The sequence below is a fragment of the Phacochoerus africanus genome, chromosome 9 (assembly GCF_016906955.1).
Source record: "Phacochoerus africanus isolate WHEZ1 chromosome 9, ROS_Pafr_v1, whole genome shotgun sequence".
Taxonomy (NCBI): domain Eukaryota; kingdom Metazoa; phylum Chordata; class Mammalia; order Artiodactyla; family Suidae; genus Phacochoerus; species Phacochoerus africanus.
This window is the reverse complement of record NC_062552.1, coordinates 115,300,751-115,318,486: the sequence shown is the minus strand read 5'-3', so window position 1 is coordinate 115,318,486 and position 17,736 is coordinate 115,300,751. Positions and strand designations below refer to the sequence as shown.

At 41.1% G+C, this 17,736-nt stretch overlaps 1 protein-coding gene across 2 annotated transcripts in view; it reads left to right on the top strand.

Annotated features, from left to right (window-relative positions):
- Positions 1–17,736, top strand: part of RPS6KA5 (ribosomal protein S6 kinase A5) — a 187,952-nt gene that overhangs the window by 77,801 nt on the left and 92,415 nt on the right. For both annotated transcript variants that reach the window (XM_047795605.1, XM_047795603.1), the window contains exon 3: positions 2,426–2,644. In XM_047795605.1, the coding sequence (XP_047651561.1) occupies positions 2,426–2,644 (219 nt within the window). The remainder of the gene's footprint in view (positions 1–2,425; positions 2,645–17,736) is intronic.

Here is a 17,736-nt window from a genome sequence, read left to right as displayed (position 1 = left end):
ATGCTGTAGAAAGATTTTACTGGTCGGAGATTGATGGATGGCATAGTTTCTAAGGAGATGGGATTCTCAGAGAACAGGAACTCAGAGCAGGTGCCGCATGACTGCAGGAGACGCAAAAATCCCATACGTGTAGAGGACTAGACTTTCTCCTGAGTTTATATAGCGCCTCACTCTGGGGAAGGAACACTTCATTAGCATGTTGTCCAGCTTCATTCCTCTACTTCTGAATAGATTCACTTTTTTTCATTTTTATGCTTTAGGCTAATTTGTTAGTTTCTTAGAGTTGTCATTGTCTTTTTTGGTTCACTTCCACCTTGCTAAAATCTCAATCTGTAGTTGTGTTATTTACCATGAGATAAGACACAAACTTTTTGTGAAGCCTTTTCTGTATTCCAGAATGTGTTCAGTGTGCTTTTGGGGTTGATTTTATTAAGATCCAGGACATCCAATTTCTAGTATTCATGAAGAATCTGTCTCTCTTTTTAAAAAAAAAAAAAAATCGTTTATGGTTAAGTGTGTGGTCCCTGGAATCATGCTGCTTACATTTGAATCAGTCCTACCACTTTTTACCCAAATCTTCTGGCCAGTTCCCAAAGTATTCTGAACCTGTTTCCTCATCTGCAAAATGGCATTACTAAAAGTACAAACTTGATTGGCTGTTCTGAGGGTTCCGTGAATCAACACGTGCAACTTGTGGAGCACGGAGCCTGCGTAGCCAGTGGTTACGTAAGTGTTACTTCTCTCCTTCCTCACGAGTATCAGTACCATTGCATATCAAGCGGCAGCACTAATTTCCTTCCTGAAGTACTGAACTGAATAACATCAGAGTCCAAGAACCCTTCTCTTAAAGCCGTCTTCTTCCAGGGGGGTGGATTGGTACAGAATTATGTGCTCAATACTGGGCTGTGGGCCGAGTCTGTGGAAGCTGGGGTCTGGGTCAGGACCCAGCCACACTCCGGAACCGTCTGATGCAAGCTCTTCAGAAGTGGGCCTGGGCTCAGCCATCCCAGGAGGTGTTTGCCTTTTGAAAAGGGAAGAGGCTTTATACCTCGTGGGGATGAATTGGGACCTACCCCTCCTCTCAGTGTTTTGACCTGCCTTACCTCCTCCGCCTTCCTCCCACCTCTTGCTGTTCTCGCCCCCGTTTTCTAGGAAAGTAAGCACAGATTCCTGCTCTGGGCACAGTATCCATGTGGCATATGACCCTGATGCCTTCACCTTGGGGAGCGGCACTGTACACAGGATTTGCCCAATTTAGCTTGTTGCTGAAACTCGGCCTCTGTCCGCTGTTGCCTAATAGAAATGCAGAGACAAGAGTTTTGGGTGAAGGAGAAAAAGATAGCTTTCTTGCTTTGCCAGGCAAAGGAGGCCCCAACACACCACTGCCTTAAAGACCGTGCCCTCTTTGGAAGGGATTAGGAGGTGGTTTTATAGTTTGGGGAGTGGGAGATAAGGTCGCAGATAAGAATCAGGGTAGAGGCAAGCTTGCGTTGTTCTCAAAGCTGGTGTTCAGGGGTCTGGTGGTCTTCTTTCCAGGATAAAGGATGCTTCATTAACGTCTTCCATTTGTCTGGGCAGGGGCTAGTTGAGCAGAACTCAAAGATACTGTTATCTATATTCCTCAAGGAGGAGGAACCAGAATCCTGCCCCAAAGCTGCGCTATTGTCTCTTGAGGGCTTCTCCCTGGTCTTTGCATCCCCTCCCTTCCCTGATTAGCACCTGTTTGAACCTGTCCTTTGAAACTCAGGGAAGGTCATGGAGGCTGAATTTATTCCCTAAAGGAGGAGACATGGGGAACGCAGAAAGTCCATGGGTCCTGCTTGGATTCAAGCCCTTTCTTAGGGAAAATGTGGCAACATGAAGTACTGCCCAGAGATGTAGAGGGGCTTCTGTTGCTGTTGCTTGCAATTTAGTGTCTCTTACATCTGAAGGTCTCTCTTATTTATGTAATTGTCAGCTTATGTTGCTTTAGGCTTTTTAGACAAGTAGAGAGGTACTTGACTTAAATGTGCGTATGAGATTCTTGCTAAGAACTGTTTTCATTTGTTTACAATGGTAGCAAAACCTAGAGGTTTTCATCTGATGTCTAAAATGTCCTGGTTGTTCCAGAATTGGATTGTGGTTAATTGACCATAATAACAGCTAGTTTCCTACAGCTAAAAATACTGAGGGGAGAATAACAGTACAAGAGTGAAAGCTTAACTTTGTCAGCAGCGGTTAGATCTGTAAAAACTGAAGGTTAGACCCGGAAACATATCGGGCATAAAATTGGAGAAATCTATCAAAGAACTGTTGGAAACAGCTGTAAGGATCCTTTTTTCCATTCAAAGAATCTTCTTTTGTGCGTTGTTAACTTCTCAGCTTGCGCGCAGTTACCGCTCTGCCTGTATAGCCTTTTAACTCTTTTTATTTCTTTCTTCTTCAGCTTATGGAAAAGTATTTCTGGTTCGTAAAATAAGCGGTCACGATGCCGGAAAGCTGTACGCCATGAAAGTTTTGAAAAAGGCGACAATAGTTCAAAAGGCCAAAACCACTGAGCACACGAGGACGGAACGACAGGTCCTGGAGCACATCCGACAGTCGCCGTTTTTGGTGACGCTGCACTATGCTTTCCAGACAGAAACCAAACTTCATCTCATTTTAGGTAAGTGTCCGTTGTCGTCAGACCTTGGACTTCTTACAGAAACACGGGTCTTGAGTTGTAATGCACTCGGAGGGCGGCATGCTTCAGCCCGAGAAGAAGCGGAATCCTTTGACTTGCATTCTTCTCATCGTGGTGGCGTTCCCTCGAACATCATGAATCGCCCTGGATTTGGGATGTCCCACCCTGAAGGAATTTACGTTCTTCTCGTCCACGCTCCTTTATTCATCTTAAACACTTGAGTCACTAAGGTGCTATCTTCCATTCCAGTGTGAGGAGCTGAAAGGTGAAGTGGGCCCCGCTTTCTGCTTTAGGAGTTCTTAGGAATATGCAGGTTTGGGACAACAAGTGGATATGGATGGGGAAAATAAAGAAGAAAGAAAGGATTTCTGTGCTTAGCGATGCTTTGCTTTTCTGGTGAAAAACCTGCGTTTAATGGAGATAACCCACTAACCAGTCAACCCCTCGATCACTCTCATTCTACCCACAGATACTTTCTGAATCCCTTCCTTTGCCAGATAGTCTTGGATCCTTGTGTATGGACTTTGAAACATCCTCTGGATATTCTCAGATTACTTTGCAGAAAACTTGTGCCGTTTTCTGTTCCTACTAGAAGTAAATGGCAGTGCTTCTGGTGTTAAACTCTGCCATCGTATTTGTTCTGTTGCAATTTTCATCCCATTCTTGTTGGAATTTGCATTTATATAGTGCAGTCCCCTATTGATTGATCTATTCTGAGGCTTAGGTGAGATAGAATTTCACATAGGGCTCGGTAAGCTATTTCTTGAGTGCCTTCAGTATGCCAGCGCCATGCTGGGCATTACCCATAGTATCATAACCACCACACCTCCACCAGGGTCCCCTCATTTAGAGATGGTGAAGGTTCTGGAAGCTGCATTTCCTGCAGTCCCACACGTGGGATAAGCTTGAGAATGAAGTTGGAACTCAGGTCTGACTATTGGTATTACAAACAGGTGTTTTAGTGTATATATATATATATATGGAATAGTGTGAAATAGTGTGTATATATATTATGTGGCAGTGTTATTGAATGCTCTCATTTTGGAAATTATACTATTATTAATGATGCTTAAAATTGCATTCACTTTCGAGTAATGAAGTTACATGTTAGGCTCATTTTGCAGTGCTTGCCATCAACCAGCCAGCCCGTGTCTTTGCAATACACAGACCACAGTCTCTCCTGTCCCGTCAGAGTCCCTGCTGCCCACTAATGTCAACATCTGCCCGTTGTTCCAGCCCTTCTTTCTGCCTCCTGTGGATGTCTGCTCAGCTGATTTTTAAGGGCATATTTACTGATTTTTAAGTGCATATTCCTTCCGTATTTTTACCCAGAAGGTTGTAGGGACAAAGCATTTCAACATAATGGTTTCAACATCTTTAGCAGTGGAACCCTTCCATCAAGTGAAAACGCAAACATTCAAATGGAAAACAAATGGAATAGAGTAGCACTGCTTGAATCTGAGCTTCAGGGCACCAGACCCTACAGTGTATTTCTGGTCCTCTCCCTCCCAGAATTGCCAAGGAAGCTTCAGGGAGTCCATGAAGACTAGTTGAGAAATGATTCTTTTTTTGTCCAGGCATCTCTCTTTACAATAAACCAGCTCATAAAAGTAAATCACATGCCTGAGGTCGTACAGCTAGTAGAGCCAGAAGCAGTAAGAACCCAGACTCCTGGCCCTTGTACCACCACACGACAGCTTGTCTCCCTCTTTCCTGCTTTCTATTCTCTGACCATAACTGTACTCAGCCTTTTAAAAATTCTTTATTGTAAATGGTGTAGTTTTTGTAAATAATAGTTTAACTTAAAAGTAGATGAGTGAAATAGCGTGTATTTGATTAAACAACAGTAGCCCTTGATAATGTTGCCTTTTTGTTGTTGATGCTCCATTATTTTTGCTCTTTGTTGGTGTCCCACAAACAAATAAATACAAACCAAGGCAAGAACACCTATCTCTTGCGCCAGCTTAAGAGGAGAAAGTAGACTCGAAAGCGTATTCGTTCCGTCTTGGGAGAGGCCGTGCATTTGGAAAGGCCCTCCACCTCCTCTCCACGCAGATATGTTCACCTCATTCTCTGTGCATGTTGTATAGCTGTTGTGAGACTTTTAAAAGGCAAAACTTTTCAGAAATCCAGCACATGATTTTGTTATGAACTGTTTTTTATTTTATTAAGACATAAATAATTACGTTCAGTTATTTTGTTTGCAGTGCTTAGAACACACACCAGGTCAGTTCTCCAGATGCCGTTCTCGTCTGCTAGGGCTGCCCTAACAAAATATCACAGACTGAGTGGTTTAAATAGCAGAACTTTCTTCTCTCCTTTTTTTTTTTACAGTTCTGGCTCCTGGAAGTCCCAAACTGGGGTGCCAGCAGGCTGGGTTTCCCCTGAGGGCCGTAAGGAAAGGGTCTGTTCTAAGCCTTTCTCCTTGGCTTGCAGGTGGCTGCCCTCTTGCTGCCTTTTCACGTGGTCATTCTGTGCAGTCACATCCCGGGTGTTGCTTTTTCGGTTCAAATTTCCTCTTCTTTTGTAATGACACCGGTCAGATGGGATTAGAGCCCACCCTAATGGCCTCATGTTTAATAACGTAATAAATTAATTGGCCCTAAACCCCAAAACAGTCACATTCTGAGGTATTGGGGGTTAAGACTTCAGTATATGAATCCGGGGGAGATGATTTCACCCATAAACTGTCTTTAAAGGCTTATTAACTAACTTTGGTTTTTGTGTACTGTCATAAGGTTAGAAAAAAGAATCTACATGTCAAACTTCTCAGGATCCAGCTGATCTTTTAGTCTGATGAATAAGTTAATACCATACCAGCTGATCTTTTAGTCTGATGAATAACAACTGCTTTGTTACTACAAAAGCATATAATGCACATAGAAAACAGGAAAACAAAAATAAAAAAAAATATTTTCATTTCCCAGAGTTTCTTTTTTTTTTTTTTTCGTCTTTTTGCTATTTCTTGGGCCGCTCCCGCGGCATATGGAGGTTCCCAGGCTAGGGGTTGAATCGGAGCTGTAGCCACCGGCCTACGCCAGAGCCACAGCAACTCGGGATCCGAGCCGCGTCTGCAACCTACACCACAGCTCACGGCAACGCCGGATCCTTAACCCACTGAGCAAGGGCAGGGACTGAACCCACAACCTCATGGTTCCTAGTCGGATTCGTTAACCACTGCGCCACGACGGGAACTCCCGGAGTTTCTTATACACATATCTCTCTATCCTTTTAGGTCTGTCTGTGTGTCTGGATGCATGTGTGTTTTATCAAAGTAATGTTGTCCTGTGTGTAGGATTTGTAACTAGCTTTCCCCCCCCCCCCCCAGTTAATGATGTCTACCTTTCCTGGTTAATAAATTTTCATTTCATTTAATATCGAGTGATACATGTTTTTTATTGCTGTATAACAAACCACTCTAAAATTTCATTGCTTAAACAGTGGTTTAATTTCTCATGATTCTATGGGTTGGCTGGGCAGATCCCTGCTGATTTAGCTTGGGCTTGGTCATCTGATGGTCAGCTGGAGAGTTGGCCAGGCTTGAAGGGCTAAGATGCTTTCACTTATCTGAAAGTTGGTGCTGCTGTTGGCTGGGACACCACTCTTTTCCTTTCATCCTGTGGTGTCGTAGACAGGCTTCTTCATTTCATGGACGTCTCAGGGTAACTCCCGAAGACAGCCAAGAGGCAAAGGCAGAGGTTGCAAGGCCTTCTGAGGCCAGCTCTGCAATTCACACAGCCTCACTTGTAACATAAACCCAGATTGAATGAGTAGGGAACTAGGCATCACTTCTTTTTGTGTCTTTTTTTTTTTTTTTAAGATTTTCTTAATTGAGGTATAATTGACTTAAAGCAGTGTATTAGTCGCAGGCATGCACCCTAACGATTTGATATCCGTGTATATTGCAGAGTGATCACCACGGTAAGTCTAGCTAACACACACCCCCTTATGTAGTTACCAAAATTTTTTTTGTTGTGATGAGATCGTTGAAGATTTCCCCTCTTAGCAACTTTCAGATTTGCAGAGTCCAGTATTACTCATAATAGTCACCATGCTCTACGTTACATGCCTGTAACTTCTTAATTTTACAGCTGAAATTTGTGTCTTTTGACTCTACCCGTTTCACCCAGCCCCCCAGCCCCTGCCTGTGGCAGCCACCGGTCTGTTCTCTGTCTCTGAGCTTGGTGCGTTGGTTTGTTTTAGAATCCACTTATAAGTGACATCATGGATATTTGTCTTTCTCTGTCTGACTTATTTCACTTGGCATCATGCCCTCAAGGTGCACGTTTTGTCGCAAATGGCTGAATGATGTTCCAGCTTATATACATACATGCACACGTACACACACCCCACATTTTCTTTCTTCATTCATTCATTCACGCTGATGGACACTTAGGTTGTTAACGTATGTTGCCTGTTGTAATAAATGCTACAGTGAACATGGGGATGCCCGTATCTTTTCAAGTCAGTGTTTTTGTTTTCTTCAGGTAAATACCCAGAAGTGGAGTTGCAAGGTTGTGAAAGTTCTGTATTCGTTTTTTTAAGGAACCTCCATACTGTTTTCCATCATGGCTGCGCCAATTTACATTCCCACAAAAAGCACACAAGGTTCCCTTTGCTCCACATCCTCAATAGATTTCACTTCTTCACCACAGCTCACGGCCACGCCGGATCCTTAACCCACTGAGCAAGGCCAGGGATCGAACCTGCAACCTCATGGTTCCCAGTTAGATTTGTTTCTGCTGCGCCACGATGGGAACTCCTAGATTTCACTTCTTAATAACGTTACTACAAAGAATTCGTGGCCATCTACCACACAAGTTCATTCATGTCTCACTCATTATCACATAATATCCTTTACAGCTGATTTGCCCAAACCAGGAACACTTGCATGGTTATTCCATCCCTGAAGTTTCTTAATCTGGAACATTCCCTTTTTATATCCTTGGCCTATTGGTCTGAAAAAGTATTTTGTAGTGTCTTTAGCTTATTTCTCTGCTGAATTCTGGCATCTGAGAACTTAGAGCTAAAGTCTGTATAGAGTGACATTAAGTGTTTTAGCTGGGACACACCATAGGTGATGTGGCATATTTCATATTATATCGCATCAGGAGAAATCTATTATCTGGTTGTTAGTAACACTAAGACTAAATTACAGAGATGACAATCTGATTCCTTTATAATAGAGTTACGTTTTTTCCCTTAGAAGTGAAAATAAAATCTGTGTGACGTTTTGACACTGTATGGTTTTAACATTTAACACTTCATAATTCTTTGCTTAAATCAGCTAGTTCATTATGAGTTGCAAAATAGTGATTTTTCTGAATTTGCCATTTCTTCTATATTTATTAGTCGGTGTTCTTTTGTAAAGTATGGCTTTCTCTCATCCACTTTAATTTTTGGTTACCCTAGGTATAGCTTCTAATGGAAAGGCAAGATACATTCCCTTTAATTGTCAATATTCAAAGTAAGAAGTGAAAAAGCTAACTCCAGTTGTGCTGTGTTTTGAAGTCACCTGTCATCAGTCATAACCAGAGGTAGCCTGCTCTGTGTCCCATTCTGACTTTTCTTCTTTTCACTTCACAGTGTATCCTAGGGTTTACTCTGTATCAGTTCATAAAGATCCTCCCCATTCTTTTTCATCCCTACATAGTATTCCACTTCATTCCATAGCATACCTAACCATAGCATATCTATGACTGGATCCTTGGGTCATTTCCAGCCTTTCATTTTGCTGAGTCAGGGTAGAACTTGCACATGTCATTTCCATTTGCTTAGGAAAAACTGTAGGCTTGATTCCGGTAGGGAGATTGCTTGATCCATAATTTTTGTAATTTCCTGTGTATACCTTTCCATAGGGGTTGTACCATTTTACACTCCCAGCAGCATGGTATTAGAGTGCAGAGCATAAATTCTCAAATTTCTGGATATCTGCCATCTCATAGATGGGGAATCGTGTGTCGGTGTAGAGTTAATATGCAAATTTTACTGCAGTTAAACATCTTTCAGTATGTTTAAAAGCTCATGTATCTCGCAAATAGAGAATTGTCTATTTGTCCCCTTTGCCTATTTTTCTCTTCCCAATTTTCTAGGTGCTCTGAGAGATTCATCATTTGTGATAGAACCATGTAAAAATTTTAAGTTTATATGTAGTAGTATTTATTTAAAAATAGTCTTTATGGCTTATGAATTTTAAGTCATGTTTAGAAAGATCTCCTCAACTGCTGAGGTTATAAAGGAATTCACCAGTGGTTGTTTTTTCAGTACTTGCACAGTTTTATTTTTTGCATGAAGAACATCCACATGGAGTTTTCTAAACACCATATGGTAAAAAGTCCAAGTTTACACTGACTTGAGGTGCTGCCTTTTTTCATTTTTTAAATTCTCCTATATGTTCAGGTTGGTTGCAGGACTGACTGGCCAACTTGTTTGTTAGGTTGACTCATTACCACCATTTTCGTTTACCAGAGTTTTACAGTATGTTTTAATACCTGGCAAGTCTAGACCCCTTCCCCCTTTACCTTTCATTTCTCTTATTTTTCAGAGAAGCCCATCATGTTTGCTTATTTTCAACATGAACTTGAGAATCAAATTGTCTGTTTTTTGAATTTTATTTTTGTTAGTTGATTTAGAGTGTTGTGCCGTTTCTGCTGTACAGCATAGTGACCCAGTCATACATATATTTACATTCTTTTTTTTCATACGATCTGGAGGGGAAAACTTGTTAGGGTTGGTTTTTTGTGGTGATTGTTTTAAATATAAAAAATAATTTAGGGAGAATTGACTTTTTTTTGATATTGGTTGTCCCTGTTCAAGAACATGGTATGTCTTCTCCTGTGTTGGAAATCAAATCCTAACACTTTCAAGAGTGTTTTATCAATTTCCTCCTACCCTCATTTCTTCTGTTAGTCTCAGGTATCCCATCCTCTGCTGCGGTTGTAAATGAAGCCTTCTCTTCCGCCACATTATCTAGCCGAGCACTCTTAATTTTTGTACATTGATTTATCTCTTGCTTTCTCACTGTGTTTTCTTACCTTCCCATGGGTGCTTGTGCCCTGCTCTTTTCTTTCTTAACCTGCTCACAGCGTACTGTTTGGTGTATATGGGTTTTCTTAGGCTCTAAGTTGGGCTGAAGGAGTAGTCATGGTGGTTTATAGCCCTTCTTGCTGTCCTTTAAGATGTTTGAGGAGCAGATGTGGAGATTCAGGTCTGGGTCTCATCATGCTCCTACTAGGATTCATGGCTCACTGGAGATTTCTTGACTGGGCTTGTTCCTCTGGGATAAAATTTGCCGGCTTGGCACAGGCTTCTCCAAATGATAAGATTATTATAATGTTGGTATTATCTTGACAGATGCCTACCTTTGACATTTGCCAGATGTGGAATATAGCTTTCTGTCAGAACTGAGGATGTGTGATTGTTTCCTACGGCGTGCTTTGTTTCCTTGTAATTGCCTCCTCTCCCTTCGTATTGTTTCTGCTCTCCTCTAAATCGGACGCTGGTGGCAGGGACTAGATTGGGTTTCTGGGCTGTGATTTGTTGACTCTAGAATAAACCCATGTGTTTAAGTCACAGCTCTGGTTTTTTTTTCCTTTTAATTCTATATCATTAACATCTTTTTAGGTTTTGTTGTAATTTATTTCTAATGGCATCATATAGGCCTGATGAGTTTTCTTCTCTATGTATTTTTCAGCCTTTCTAAATCTTGTAATACAGAGAGCGTACCTCTTTTTAATAATTTTCCTGTACCACTGCGTGTTTACAAGAAATATAAAAATGTTTTCATCTGTGTGCTCTGTCTGCCTCTCGCTTGCTTTTAAAACTTGTATTCATTTCAGCTGTCAGTGGAAAGGAATTCGATGTGGAAAATAATCTCTAAAAAACAATTTTCCTTTTGGTGCTCTCTGATCTCTGTTAGTAGTAATTTTGTCAAAACACCAGCTGATCTATGACTATATCAAGTGTCAGATTAATCAGTAGAATTCATAAGACACTGAAGAAGCAAATCGGAGAGGTATTTATAAAGGTGGTGCCAAGGAGCATCCTCAATAATGAATGCCACCCCTGCCTTGCAGACAGTTCTGTCATGAGTCATCCTTTCACCATGAGCTAAAAGGTATTTAAAACATTGAAGTTTCACTTTCCAGCATTAATTTCATCTCAGAAATTGCAGAGGGGAGGATACCTGCTGAGTATCTAACGATTAGAATGGTTCATGATCCTTGCAGTCTACAGTGTACAGCAAACCAGAAACTGAAGGACCACCCATGCTTCAAAGTAAATATGACTAATTCACAGCCCTGATAAATAGGTGTGTCTTAGTCGGAACTTTATCATGATTTTGATGTGCCAGAATGCGTTCACAAAGAGTGCTCTCAGAATGTGGAGCAAAAACCAGAAGAAAAAACAAATGTGAGATGACTCTGGCATGACATTAAAAAGAAATTCATTTCAAGAGTGTGTGGTTCATCATGTTAAGAACGTCCTTGAGATACGAGACAAGAAAAAGGAGCAATCGAGGGAGATTTAGGTGGTCTGGAGGAGGAGGAGTAGGCGGAGATGAGAACCAGAATGTGTGGGATTGATGTACATGAGGTGTATCTGAAGGACGAGAAAAATTTGTAGGAAAAAAAATAAGACCAAGGAACAGGGCTTGATGGGGTGTAGATCCTGAATTATGGGGTGATATGGAATAACGACAGCCAGCTCTTTCGAAGCTGCCGTCGTAAGAAGCATGAAACCGAGAAGTTCTGCATAAGAGACTTTGAGATAAAAAGGCTAGAGGACCAGAGGTCAAGGAGAGCGTCACTAGACATAAGTAAGTGTTTGGAGAGTGAAAGCAGAACAGGGAATCGTTCTTTGAAAGCAGGAGATGTAGGATTTAGCTTTATCTTTTATTTTTCCACCAGTCACCTGCTACTACTCTCTGCCTTAGCAGCTGATCTGCATGAAGTTGTATAAACAAGGCACAGCCTTAAAAAGCTGGTCAGACCCCTTCCATGGTTCTCCTTTCGTGACCTCAATGGAAAATTGTGCTATGAGGTAGTTTCTTTAATTTTCAGTGATAACTCTAAGGCTTCTGGGGCTCAGTACCTCTGGTGGGTTTTAGTTTCTCTGTTAATAGATGCGCGTCAGCTTCAACCAGCGGAGAGGTCTGTGGCTCAACATGAAGTCAAGTCAGATGTGCAGAGGTCTTGAGCAGTTGGAACTGTCCTCTACCAACCAAAACCATGCTCCTTCTCAACAAAGTGAATTTGTTCTGTGTTCTTAATGCTCTCGCAGTGTGGCGTCTCCACGGTGATGTTAATAGTATGAGTGGAAAAAGTTGTTGCAGATGCTTCTAGGTGACTTTGAAGATCTAATTTTTTTTTGGTTTTGAAATGTAAATAATTGTTCTTCAAAAGTAGTCATTTTGATTGAAAGCAAATGCTGTTTGTTAATATTAATCTCATAAGATATATCTATATATATATATTTTCAAATAAATTTTATTGGAGTTTAGTTGACTTTTATTGGCGTTTAGTTGTGTTCATTTCAGGTGCACAGCAAAGTAAACCAGTTACACGTATCTATGTTCCTTTTTAGATTTTTTTTCCATATAGGTTATTACATATTTTTTGTAATCTTACTGAGTTGTCATTGACATGTAGCATTATGTTAAAAGTACCCAACATAATGCTTTGATAAATGTATATACTGTGAAATGATTACCACAATCAGTTAAGGTCCATCACCCCACAGTTTTTTTTTTCCTTGTGAAGATAACTTTTAAGATGTACTCTCTTAGCAGCTTTCACAGGACAGTATTGTGAATGATAGCCCCATGAGATATTGTCAAAACTATATTCATAATTTTATCTTCGGAGTTTCTAGGATCCTGGAAATTTTGTAGAGAGCTTCAGTTCAAATTCTTAAGATTAATTCATTGTTTTAAAAAATAAATTTGCTTGTCCAAAGGCTATTTCTCCCTCCTCCAGTTTCTGCCTGTCTTCTTACTCACACACAGAGACAAGCAGACATACAAACACACATGTGCTACCCTAAATCCAAGAAGGAAATGTGATTGAGGGTGGGGTCACCTTACCATAAAACAAAATCTGCTTGCCTGTTAAATATCTGTATCAGTTAAGTGTCCTTGAAATGAGACATAAGTTGCACCCCTAGTAGGAAAAAAAGGCTGAACTAAATTAAAGAAATAGCATTCTAGTAAAATAGAGAAAAAGACCTTTTTTTAAAAAAAGGGAATAATAAGGAATCTGGCATTGTAACAGTGCAATTTTAAATTATCTTCTAAAGGACACGTTAATATGTCACGGCACTAGAATCACTGCCCCTTGGTGGAAGTCTTGCACATTTTTACTTGTTTCTCTAGACATAAACATGACTCAGACTTTTGAGTGAAGTCTTTTCCCCACCGTCCAGGGGCCTAATACTGAACCAATTTAGAAGCACAGGAGGCTTGCAGGACTTGAAAGTAGAATAAATGATGGCTCATTTGAGAGTTGGTATGTGGCTACATATTCTCCAGGCTGCTTGTGTAGGTTTCCTAGAGGAATCATGGCTATTGACCCCTTTGATACAGTGGTTGAACTGCATCAAGATACTGTCAATTCCAGAATTCTTCATTCATGCTACAAATTCTCGCCTATTTACCATGTGCCAGATGCTTGGATAATAGTTGCAAGAACCCAGACAAGATTCTTGTCCTCAGGGCCTTGTAATCTAAAAGGGGGACAGACATTAAACAAATTTGTACATAAGGTTATTTCCTTTGATATAAGTAGAGGTTACTCGTAAAAAGACCTAAGTCAAGTCTTAGGTTATTAGAAAAGACCTTCCTGAGAATTGGCATTTAAAATATAACAAGAGGAAAAATGAAAGTCGGAGGAGCCACAGGAGGGCCTGGGGATGAACCCTGCAGGCACAGGGCTTCCCCCAGTGTCTGTGGAGCCTGAAGACAGTGCGTGTGAATGTGAATACAGGGTAGTAAAGTCAGCTCCAGCACGGCCTTTAGATTCCAGAGTCAAATGGACCTGGATTGTGATCTTGACTTAGCAGCTGTGTGATCTTGAGCAAGTCTGTTGGTTACAAGCATGATCTACAGGTTACTGGTGTATCCACTCGCCTTTTCTGCATAACAAACCACCCTAAATTAAGTGGCTTTAACCCAGCCATTTGGGGGAACTCACTTCGGGCTGGACCCACAGGGATGGTTCTTTTGCTCGTCTCACTGTGAGTGGATAGAGTGGCTACTTTGCAGTCCTCACGTTTCTTGACCTTTCAGCTGTGCTTTGCAAACCAAGAGAGAATATTTCAAGAAGAGAAAGTATCTGTTTACTGTAGCATCATGAGGTTGTTTTAAACCTCAGACTGTGTCTGTATTACAGAGATGGAAGTTGTACTGCAGTGTGTTCAGGACTGAGTAGAGGCTGTGGTGGGCATAGTAGCAGCCACCCAAAGATGCTGACATTCTGATCTGCAGAACTTGTGAGCATCTTAGGTTACATGACAAACAAATTAAGAGAAAGTTGCAGATGGAATTAAAGTTGTTAGTCATCTGACTTGGAAACAGGGAGATGGTCCTGGATTAGCTGGGTGGGCCCAGTATGAGCACAGGGGTCTCTAAAAGTGGAAGAAGGAGGCAGAAGAAGAGGAGGGTCAGGTGGAGATGAGGCTACAGAAGAGGTTAGAGTGATGCAGTGCGTGAAGTGACTCAACCGCCACTCCTGGCTTAGAAGGTGGAGGGAGAGGCCATGAGCCAAGGAACGTGGGCAGCCTCTTGAAGCTGGAAAGAGGCAGGGAAACAGATTTCCTCTAGAACCTCCAGAATACATGCAGCTCTGCTGACACCTCGGTTTTAGCAAGTGACATCCACCTCACACTTCTACTAACCACAACATAAAATGATGTATTTGTCTTGTTTTAAGCCACCACGTCTGTAGTACTTTGTTATAGAGACAATGGGAAGCTCACAGAGGGTAAGCACAGTCTGATCAGATGTGTAGACCACTCTTCAAAGAACTTTTGCCGTGAAAGGAAGAAGAAAGAGAAGATGGGACATGCAGGATTTAGAGAGGATGGCAGTGTGTGTTAAAGCAGTGGGAGATATTTTGTGATTTTGAGTTTTCCCATTATTTGTGTGATTGCTGTGTTATTTTTATGCTTCTTAGAAATACAACATCGGAGTGCTTCATCTGGTGCTCCAACTACTGTCACATAAAAATCTTTAAAAGCAGTTTATTTGTACTTGAATAAAAACCAGATATCTTTGCCATTTCAAAACATGAGGATTGCCCTAAAATATCAGGTAAGGAAATTTCTCTTTTGCTTAATGCTGACTAAAACTAATTAGACCCTGTAGTACTTTGTAGGAATATATGTTAAAGATTTATAAGCCTTGAAATTATGCTCACATTGAAAAGAACAAATAAACCAAGACACCATAAATTTGAATTTTATTTTAAAATCATTATAATTAAACATGGAATTATTTTTCAGTTTTATAAATTATAGCTGATGTCTATAGATATTAATAGTCATTAATAGTCATTTTTTCATAAGTGCTTATTACATGTTTGGCCCAAATTTAAATATTTTTTTTTTGGTCTTTTTTTTTTTTTTTGTCTTTTGTCTTTTTAGGGCTGCACCCTTGGTGTATGGAGGTTCCCAGGCTAGAGGTTGAATCAGAGCTGTAGCTGCTGGCCTACGCCACAGCCACAGCAACACAGGATCTGAGCTACGTCTGTGACCTACACTACAGGTCACAGCAACGCCAGATCCTTAAGCCATTGAGTGAGACCAGAGATCGAACCCACGTCCACATGGATGCTAGTTGGGTTCGTTAACCACTGAACCACAACGGACACTCCCCAAATTTAACTCTTAACAGCTCATCATAATCTTATGTGTGAGTTGGAATTATTTATATTCATATTTTACAGATACAGGGTACGAGCCATTCTGCATGTAAAGCAAATCATTTAGCAAATTAAGATGTAATCATTTTCGTATAAGAAGTTCTTTTTACTTTAATCAACAAACCAGTAGTCTATACAAGCATCATATAAGGTATTCTGTTGTATGGACTGTAGATAAATCTCAGTATAATTTAAGGTTGATAAATGGGTTTTTGGGGGGAAGGTCACATTGATGAAATGTGCGTCACAGCTCCTGAGAACATATCAGTTCATTCACTTCTTTATTTATAATTACTGTCAAGAAGATGTACTGTTGATAGTCCCCTTCTCTTCTTCAGTTATGAACAAACAGAGTGGTTTGTTGTTTTTTTTTTTTTGGCCTGTGCCCACCTCCTATGAAAGTTCTCAGGCCAGAGATTGAACCCATGCCCCAGCAGTGACCCAAGCCACAGCAGTGGCAACACTGGATTCTTAAACTGCTGAGCCACCAGGGGACTCCTGAATCTTAACTCTTACTCTGAAACTTCTTAGGAGGGGAAGAGATCAGAATATAAGAGAGATGTCCATCAGGAAAAGTGTCTTTACTGTGTTATTACTGGTTCCCTTTTTCCTTTACCCATTCTTTTCTGCTGCTCACGGGTGCATCTGAATTGCAGTTTTTAGCTATGACAATATTTTAACTCTTTCTTTCTACTTTTATTGTTAATAAACTCAAGATGAAAAATCTACCCTAATTCTCCTCTGTGACTACAGCAGCCAGTAAACAGAGTATTGCATGTTTTTTCATTTCATGCAAACAATATTAGTGAGTACATTATATTTGCTTGTACCAGACCGTGTGCCTAGCAGAGAAAAAAAATTGCTCTGGGACTTTGATCTGCCTCAGTGGTGCCAGATTTCAACTTTTCTTTCTGACAGGATACATTTAAATTAGCTTCTAGAATAAAAGGTGAAACGTCATTACAGAGGTAGGAATCTATTTATGGACTATACTCTATAAAGTTTAACTCTGTGTCTATTATTTCAGAAGCTTTGGAGGTTTTTTAAAAAATATCTTGAGGAATTTTAAAATTATTCTTTCCCTACTTATACCTCATTTTCCCCCCTTATTTTCCTCTATTAACCCCTTCCATTGTGCCTGTGGAGAACCCTGTGTGCACAGCTCCTTCATCTTAATCCACAGCGCCTTTTCATATCCATTTGTCTGAAGTAAGGCCTCCCATCCTTGGACGATGTTACTTCTCCAGCAGCCCCTTTCATGAAAGACCGTCAGTCTCCCCTTTCTGCTCCTTACAGCCAACAAAGTGAAGGTAAGCTGCTGTCATTACAGTCGTTTCTCAACAGAGCTTGTGTTTTGAAGGAGCTTTTTTCTAACTCCCTACCCTCCATCCCGTAGTCAACTGACTCATAGGACACCTGCTGGCCTTTTCCAATGACTCCAGTTCTTTAGGTTTGGCTTCCCTCTCCTCTAGTTTCCTTCCATCCCCTTCCACAGTTTTAGTAGCCATATGGATAACCAGTTCAACACCATGCCAAAGCTCCTTGGCTTGTGACATTTTGGCCTTCATTTTAGCCATTCATAAGCCTAGCCACACAAGGAGCCTTATCACTCAAACCAGGCCACAGAACCGGATTTCTTCTTTGCCTACAATCTTCTATTTTCTCCTTTCCACTCTCCTGAGTCTGCTCTTTAATCCTCATTGACCCTGCCTTCTCTCGTGTCTCCTTGCACCTTTCCACGCATCAGCTTTGGGTTTCATGTGCACCCTTCCTGGCCTGGACTCTGCCTGGTTTGGCACCCTAGAGTCACTTGCCCTGTTAACCCTCTTTCTTGCCTGCCATGGCAGTTGCTTTGATGACTCTCTAAACTTTTCCCCCAACGCCAGCTTTTCTAAGCTGTCTTCATATGTCTCCAAAATGTGTCAGCTGGGTCTGGCATAAAATTCACGCTCATAGTCTCAACAGAGCTTCCCAGAGGTTGGCAAACATTTTCCTCCTCTCTTGTGAGCTGCATGTGAGCTTTTCCAACCTCTTATTACTTCTCAACCCTGCAGCCCATCACAGTCATCTTCCCTGTCCGAGGTGACCACTTGGCCTGTTGCCACTGAAGATACATCAAGTTCAGCTGCTGCAGGCGTTCAGGTTTTCTTCCCTTCT